The 8727-nt window shown below is 39.3% G+C and overlaps 1 protein-coding gene across 2 annotated transcripts; it reads right to left on the reverse strand.

The window, feature by feature from the left end:
- Positions 1–2141: 2141 nt before the first annotated feature.
- LOC149830853 (uncharacterized) lies at positions 2142–4780 on the reverse strand. Of its 2 annotated transcripts, XR_016432967.1 has the most exons (3): positions 3944–4780; positions 3110–3406; positions 2142–2379 (listed from the first exon to the last, which is right to left on the reverse strand). XR_016432967.1 is itself a non-coding variant. In XM_090011890.1 (2 exons), the coding sequence occupies exons 1-2, from the start codon at positions 4478–4480 to the stop codon at positions 3170–3172; spliced, it is 774 nt and encodes a 257-aa protein (XP_089868016.1). In that variant the 5' UTR covers positions 4481–4780; the 3' UTR covers positions 2987–3169. The 2 variants fall into 2 exon arrangements, 1 of the variants encoding a protein (XP_089868016.1); XM_090011890.1 differs by lacking the exon at positions 2142–2379 and having other exon boundaries at positions 2987–3406.
- Between the last annotated feature and the right edge of the window lie 3947 nt (positions 4781–8727).

Below are 8727 nucleotides of genomic sequence, written 5' to 3' on the forward strand. Positions count from 1 at the left end.
AGAAAATTTGGCTTTAGAAATCATGGTATTTATTTCAAAATAGGGGCGACATTCGTCACTATTCTCACAACTAGGAGGCGCAGATGGACTGGAAATACTTGCATAAGAGATCCAAATCGAGCATGCTATTTCTGGATTTGGATTCGGAGTGCATAATGAAACTTTATTTTTTTTTATTCTGATGGGAATAAAATCAGTATTTTAGTTCATCTATAATTCACATTTGGATCAAAATCCAATCCAATTGTATTGTTTACAACAAAGAGCCTGTTATTGATATTCTATTATAGGATCCGATGTTACCCCCATATACTTTAGATCTAGATTCAAGCCTACCTCACTATATATGATTTGGTTCTACTGTTAGCATTTCAGATTCGGTTTCAAGTATTACATGATTTGGCCTGTATCAGATCCCTATTCACAACTCATGAGGTTTGATAGACTTTCAGATGCACAATACAAAATAATAATCAGATAAGAAAAAAAAAGACACATTGTTACGGAGCCCACATTCATTATTTTTATCTTCAAGCTTGCTCAACCATTAACTCAAAGAAATCCCATTTAAGCTTCCAAATGGAAGAGAACTCCCAAACAAAATAGTACAAAATACAAATCCTCCCCTCTTATCGTTAAGCCATAAAAAAATCACTAAAGACGAGAACGTGACTTCGTCCTCTATCCAGGATCAAGATAAGCACTAGCCACCACGGTTATGGAGGAGCTTATTTAATTAATCAATTATTTAAATTTTTTTGTTTGATATTGGATCCTCTTTAAAAGAAATCTTCGAAAACTTTAAGATCAAAACCCCTTACAAAACGTGGATAGCACAAGCTGCGGACTAGAAGACAAAAGATGGTAACATTGGTTGGGTCATGCATCCTATTCTCAGGCTTTATGGAAGAATGGAAGGCCATATTATATGAAAAAATGCATCACAAAATAAACAGTTTCTTTCTATTGTAAGGGGCATCGTACTTAGCCCCAAGGGCGTTTGGCGTAGTGGGGTAGGACCTTGGCTGCCAGATGGGCAGTCAAGGTTCGATTCCCATGGGCATCGCCCTTCTGCGCAAGCCAACAAGTAGCATAGGCTTTGGGGGTAAGGGTCCTAGCCTCGGAGTTTTATGTTTCTGGCATAATGACAGCAGGTATGACAGGCTGAGCCAGCGTGGCCAGGTCTTCGTGCTGGCGGCGATTTCTTCGGGTTATAAATTAGAAAAAAAGGCACATCCTACTTGAAAAGAATAGTTGGCCTTCTGGAGCTATGGGATTACAACTCAATAGCTTTTGCTAAAGAAGGAAGTGAGGCAGCTTGGAGCAGACATCTACTTAAAATTCAACCCATGGATGTTGAGGACATGAACACACACGCACGCACACACATTTTGTGGTGGACACATCTAAGTTTTTGAAATGGTTAAAAGCAGGTAAATTTTCTTATGGTTACATAAAATGATAAAAAAAAAATCCATCTTGAGTTAAACATTGGTTTGTTTATCAAAGCACAAATTTAGGTGCATTTCTTACAATTTCAAAACTTACATGTACGTTTTATTGTTTTTAATAATTTAGATATATTTAAGGTTTTAAAATCAATGGCGCATATCCTTCATAAATATTCAAGCATTAAAAAATCATATTTTTTCATCAAAAATACACGACCCATTGATTCCTAGCAAATTCATCATGCCAAGTTGGAAATGCCCATATTTCCGGTTCTCAAATTTCAGTTCTCATATTCTAGTGATTCTATATACGTATGTATGGATAAAAAGATAATGCTGGCTACAATCATTGGTAAGAAACCCTGAAAAAAAATAACTTTTTTACTTTTAAATTCTTCTTGTATAGTATATCTGGCTACAATCATTGGATTTAGTAAAAACCATCTCTTGGATCATGTGATCATGTTTTTGGGATGTGTATATTGGATTTTCCAAGAGTTGAAAACTCAACGGCTTACAGTGCAGAGCAACGATTTTTCATCCTTCAAAAAATCATATTTTTAATTATTTTGACCAGATTTCGTCAACGTAACCTCTCTCAATAAGTTCATAGCAACGTACGCTTTAGCCTTTAAAGTAAATGAGTAATAGTGAATCCAAGTGTACGGTCGATCTACTAAAGATACGTGAGTAATGATAATTTATTCGTCACACCAGTTTTGTGGTGTACGTAAGCCAAAGTATAACATATTTTACAGAATGGTAAGAGGAACAGTCAATATCGTGCCAAAAATAAAAATTTTAAAATATAAAGCTTTTTCACATCCAACATGATACATGAAAACATGATTCATATACTAGCAGACCGTGAAAAAACACATCCGCACCAAATTGATCAACTTAAAGAGATCCCACTCGTTGATACGAGCTGTGACAAAGGGAAAAAATTGTAAATTTACCTTTGTATGTTAAAATCTACTGATCTTGTGATCCGAACCAACATATATATATATATATATATATATATATATATATATATATATATATATATATATAGGTCACCGTTAGGATTCTTCAAAATCATAGTTTTCGGTGTTTTATGATAGATCTGAACCGTCAGATGTGTTTATCATTGTTTACTCAATAGAAAACATGTTTTTGACTAAGCATTGTTATGCTCAGATGCATATTTTGAAGAGGTAAAAAATCAATGGTTGATATTGTAATAAAATATGATATAACAGAAGATGCGAATGGCTTTGCTTAAATCCTACTCCAAAAGCACCCACCCACCCCATAATCGTTCTTGCCCCCAAACGTAGCAATGGGCATTTACTCAACACTGACACTGACAAAAGAGTAGTGACTGGGCTCCATTCCATTTCATGCATGCATGTGCCCCCAAACAGTCCCTCCCCTTGACACCCATCCGCAACAACCCAACCCCTTCATCCATGTTTCTTCCCACCCATTTCTCATTGCATTGAAGAGTAAAAACAAACAAAAACCAATAAAAAAGAATAAGAGGAGGAAGAGGCACACAAATTTTCACTATATCTTTTTTGAAATCACGATTGTGATCGCAAATTTACTTATAGCGGTGAGTGAGGTTAGATCGGTTAAAAAAGAGATCACAAGAAAACGAGGAAGGTGCATACCTCCCTTTTTCTTTTTTTGCTGGTTTTTTCTTTTGTCACATCTGAGGTTTCTCGGAGACGTTAGATACCAGATCGACGGTCTTTGCTGCGCTGGACGTCGATCTTCTCGACGCCGTTGGGCATGTCGTTCTGCAGTCTGTTAAGAGTCTCGATTGGATTCGTTATCGAGCTCGCAGCGGCCTCGCCGTCGCCGGATGCCTTCTTCAGCTCCTTCGGCGCCCTCGAGGGCGCGGAGGACGTCGCGTTGTCTTCGACCGTACTGCGATTCGCCTGAGACGACGAGCATCCGTTCACTTCCTGCAATCCGCAATCGATGATCATCAGATCGGCAACACAAAAAGCTCGGGAAAAATTTGAAAAAAAACATGTAAAATTATTAAAAAAAAAAAAAGATAAGAAATCAACGGAAGCATCAAACTTTCAGCATTTTCTACGATTGATAGAAAGAGAAGCAAATCTTGACCAAACATACATAAAAAATGCAATAAAGAAAGAAAAAGAAAATTCATATCGTAGTCGAAGCACTAAAACATCTCGCGTTTTGGTCGATCTTGACAACAAACAGAGAGATGGGAGAAAAAAGACTACTCTTTGAACAAAATGTTTCTCAAAATCCCGGAATCCCTCTCGATCGATCAAATCGAATAAAATTTCACTGAAATGCATAAAAGATTAGTATCTCAGGAAAAAGATTTTACCAAAATCCCAAGCGATCGCTCGAATCCGAACTAAGAAAATCCCTATTCTCAAAAAAATCCCGCTTTTTCCACTTTCCTCACCCTAATTTCTCGCGATGTCTCCGCGGAAACGAAATTGCAGGCAGTTACTACGAACCTGATGCAGGAAGTTCCCGTTCTGACGCCTCCGTTTCATCGAGACTGCCAGCGGAGTCTCGGAACCGACGCATCCGTGGCCGAAGGCTCTTCCGGAGGACTCCTCCTCGCTGCTAGGGCTCGCTTCCGGGCTGGAGAGCGACGTCGGCGGCGTCAACTTCCAGGGAACCACCTGGTTCTCCCCGTCCTCCTCTTCCTCCTCCACGTCTTCCACCACAACATCCACCTCGTCGTCGCCGTCCTCCTCCTCTTCTCCTCCGCTCGTCCTGTCCCGGCTCTCCGCCACCGCGTCCGAAGCCGGCAAGCCGCTGTACCTCCCGGCGCACTTCTCGCAGACGGAGGTCGCCGGTCCGAGCCGGGCTCCAGAGGCTCTCCACGGGGTGGGCGCCTGGCAAGCCTGGCACAGCAGGCTCCTCGAGTGCCTCGCCACCAGGAAGTTCGCTGAGTGCACCTTCGCGTCGCAGGTCCAGCAGAGGCTCGCTTGGTCCGACTCGCAGTGCATCCTCGCCGGCCTCTCGCACAGCTCGCATTCCCTCATCTTCTTCTTCCCCTCCTTCCTCGTCTTCCTCTTTTTCTCTGCAACTCTCCCTCTTGAGAAAAACCCTAGCTCCCTTCCCGATTAAGAAAACCAAACACCAAAAAAACAAACATCCTTCTTTTTAAAAAAAATGTGGAAGAAAGGAATCAACGTTCTTCAGTGATGGTTCCAATCCAATTTAAGTAGGTATTTTGGTGTTTGGTTTCGATAGATCGCTTTGGATCCTCGCCTTGCCTCGCCCAGTTTGGATCGGGACAAAGGACATGAAACAGAGATGAAGGTTAAAATCAAAACTCACACGAAGACGAAAGTGAGGATGAAGGGCGAGATTTTGAGATGGGGTCAGAGTAGAGACCTTGTCCCTTGGCATGCCAGGGTCCACTGCCATCCCTAAATTTAACCCCGAGGCTTCCAGCAAAGCAATCGGTGCTTATCGTCCTTTTTTTATACCACGTGGCCGACCAAGAACCGTCCGATCGTACTCAAACCATTGTCTGGCTTGAACCCTCTCGGGAATATTTTGCGTGAAAGGGTGACGTGGCGTCGAGCTGGTGGCTGGTGAATTGGGGATCGCTCTGTCCGACGTGGCGTTCGCTCGTCCACCAGCAGGATGTGGGGCCACGTAAGGCATCTCCTGGTCGGCCGTTCGCTGGGTCCCGCCAAATAAACAAATGGGTCGGGGTACTTTTCTTATTATCTCTTTATTTATTTTGTTTACTTTAACCATCCCAAACCTTGTTAAACCCAATTATTATAAAATAACGAAGGTAGCGGTGGTAAAGGTTTTTTTTTTTTTTCAGGTGGGTGGGTGGGTGGGGGTTTAAAGCCCCAACATCAGGGCAGCCACACCCATTTTTCTCGATGACGTGGCACGCAATCAATGGCCCAAGATTTTCAGGTGGTGGGTCACACCAAGATCTCCTGCGGCAGAGCGCCACCGCTCACCAACGCAACCGCTTAGGAGTCGGGATTAGGTGTCATCACATAGCCCTAACTTTGAAGTGTGCCGCTGCTTCTGATGCCCTCCATCTTTGACTGACAGTATGTCAGTTGTGGGCCCAAAATCTGATGGAGGGCAGCCAGGTGCATAGGATGACACTCCTTCAATTATTGACCATCCAACCAAAAGGTCTAAAATTTATAACTAACAATTCAATTATTGACCATCTCATCCACCGAACCTCATATATTTGTTCTTTATAATTTATTTAGTAAGAAATATGATTTACATGATGTAGACTTTACGCCATATATGCTGAAAAATCGATGACTTGCAATGCATTTAAAACTTTATAGGCTGTTGATTTTTAATGCTTTAAAAGATACATCTAAAACATCAAAAATTCATAATCCAAAAAATGGCACTCACACTAAATGAATGATAATAATCCAATATGTAAAGTCTGATCGATAAAAAAAACTCAGTCGTTAGGGAAGGAACACAATGGATTATCATCGGTTGTAGATTTTGAATCATTCTTTGGTAGGACGGTTCCTCCTCCCTATATATATATTATCAAGCTTTGGAATACACTTGAAAAACAATTTGTTCAGAAAATAAGTCTGCTCATGATCGTCTTGCAAAGCTAGACTTGTAACCAGTTTGACCTCAGCTCGGCTCATGAAGAGCTTAAAATTTCAGTCCGAGGAATGGTGTAGCAGCACAAACTCCCGGCCGTATATGGGTTAGATCAACCTTGAATGACACTAAATCCTAATTTGAAGAGTAGTTTCAATTTGGATCCTTATCTGACTCAGATCTTATGGATCCAGTTATGATGAGACCCTCGGGCTACGTTACCATGGCACAATACTTAAGGTCCGTGTCCAAGGGGGTGACGAATTGGATACTGTGACATGACTAGAACAGGTTTTGACACTATTTCAATATTTTTAATATTGTAATAATCGTCAATTTATATTTCCATAAAATTGTATCTTATATATTAAACAAATTAAAAAATAGTTAAAATTTTGAAAAAAAATCACAAACTCGTACCTGTATCGAGGGTGTTGTGTGTTCTCCCCGGAACACAAATTGTGTGTTCCGATGTGTACGGAGGAATATTTTGGGACCCGCGATAATTCATATGCCAATGTTGCCCACGATGACTTAATAATAAAATAACATATAAAAAAGGTAGATATGCTTTTGACGGAAATGTCCTCCCGTAAGATAGATATGCGTTGGACAAAAATGTCGTCCCACTCCCCGTAAATAGATTTGCACGCTCTGCCTTTGTTTTTAGCTTGTGTTACAACACATTGTCGCCTTCTCGTTCCTACCTTGTGTTGATAGAAAACTTTCCTGGGTTCGTTCCTACTTCGTGGAGATAACTATAAATCGAACAACTGGTTCGATCATTGGTGGGCGTCATAGGGGGATTTGTCGGCCATCTTTTTTTACAGTCTTCTCTTCTTCTTCGTTTTCGTTAGGTAGTATGAAAAAAAGCAATGACGCACAAACATTCTAACAAGTGCCATTAAAGTGTGGTGAGTACCTTTCCATGTCATCATGCTATTTTTGAAAATTGTATGTCATCGTGAGTGTCATTAAGGCGTTGTTTTATTATTGCAGGTAGATTTTATCGTTTCAATGATTGGAAACTTGAAAACATTTGTAAGACGTTGGGACCTGTTGACAAGAATGCTTAGTAATAGATGCGAGCAAGGGCCTCTACCACATCTGGTATCGTCCATTCACTCAGTATATTCAATGTAACGCAAATCACGATTGTAGTAACATGTATATTGATTTGTGAGATATTGTTTTGTTTATTAATTTTGATTTGTAATATATTCTGTGTTTTCTAGTGTCGATTTATGAGATATTGTTTTGCTTGATAATATCGATTTGTAATATATTATGTCGAATTACCGTATATGGATTTGTAAGATATTATGTATTTTCTAGATTCATTTATGAGATATTGTTTCAGTTGAAAATCTCAATTTGTAATATATTTTATTGAATTTTCGTATATCGATTTGTAAGATATTATGTGTTTTCCAGTGTCGATTTGTGAGATATTGTTTTGTTTGTTAATATCGATTTGTAATATATTATATTGAATTGCCGTATATCGATCTGTAAGATATTATGTGTTTTCTAGTGTCGATTTGTGAGATATTATTTTGTTTGTCAATCTCGATTTGTAATATATTATGTTGAATTTTCGTAAATCGATTTGTAAGATGTTATTTGTTTTTTGGTGTTGATTTTTGAGTTATTGTTTTTATTGTTATTATCGATTTGTAATATATTTTGCTGAATTGTTGTAAACGTATGTGCTGACTAACGCAAATTGATGTTTTGCTCATGACAGTGTTGAGCATATCAATTGGTTCCAGTGAAGATGATGTGTCTCAATCATTGAAAAATCATGGAGCGACGGACATCTATACTATCAATGCACCTAAAGAAGTGAATATGTGCACTATTGATGCACATGATAAGAAGGGTGCAGGCATTGGATTCACTCTAGACTTGAATATTTCAGCAGACGAAATGCAATTCGATAATGATATTTCATCAGACGAAATGCAAATCGATAATGAATTAGACGATCATGACAGTGCACTTGACAAAGGTGCAGGCACCTCAAGTCTACATGATATTACACTTGACTTTGTTCCCGTAGAGAGAATGCAGTTTAATAATAAGGAAGTTGCATACAAATTTTACAATGATTATGCCTTAAAACTTGGATTCAGTGTTAGAAGGTATTCTTGGGCAAAAAATGCACAGAGTGTCGTGGTGAGAAAGGCATATGTTTGTTCTAAGCAAGGTTGGAAGAAGTCAAGTGGAAATTCAACAAGGAGCAAGCCAGATTCAAGATATGGATGTCCAGCGAGAATGGTGTTAAGAAGACTTCTGAATGAAAAATATGTAGTTCGTACTTTAATCAATTATCATAACCATGAATTAGCCCCTTCTTTTATGACTCTTATGTTAAGGTCACATCGTAAAGTAACCGAAGTACATGCTGCAATTGCTGAAATAGCTGATAGCGCAGGCATTGTACTATGAAAGATATACAATTTGTGTGTGTGCATAGATGGTGATCGCGAGAATACACTATTCACACTTATGGATCTAAGAAACCATTGAGAAGGAAGAGGTCAGACAACATGAAGAATGGAGGAATATGTTCTTTGATTGATTACGTACAAAAGAATTCAAGCAATGACCCTAGTTTTTTTAGTGCAATGCAACTGGATGAAGAAGGGTATGTTGTGAATATGTT

This window comes from Nuphar pumila, chromosome 7, assembly GCF_984573655.1.
Source record: "Nuphar pumila chromosome 7, dmNupPumi1.hap1.1, whole genome shotgun sequence".
NCBI lineage: Eukaryota > Viridiplantae > Streptophyta > Magnoliopsida > Nymphaeales > Nymphaeaceae > Nuphar > Nuphar pumila.

Bases quoted from the DNA above. Each gene is read 5' to 3' on its own strand.
- LOC149830853 (XM_090011890.1), bottom strand. From the start codon at position 4,480: ATGAGGGAATGCGAGCTGTGCGAGAGGCCGGCGAGGATGCACTGCGAG. The intron at 3,407-3,943 runs GTTCGTAGTAAC...TGCGGATTGCAG, and splicing joins ACGGGAACTTCCTGCATCAG to GAAGTGAACGGATGCTCGTC.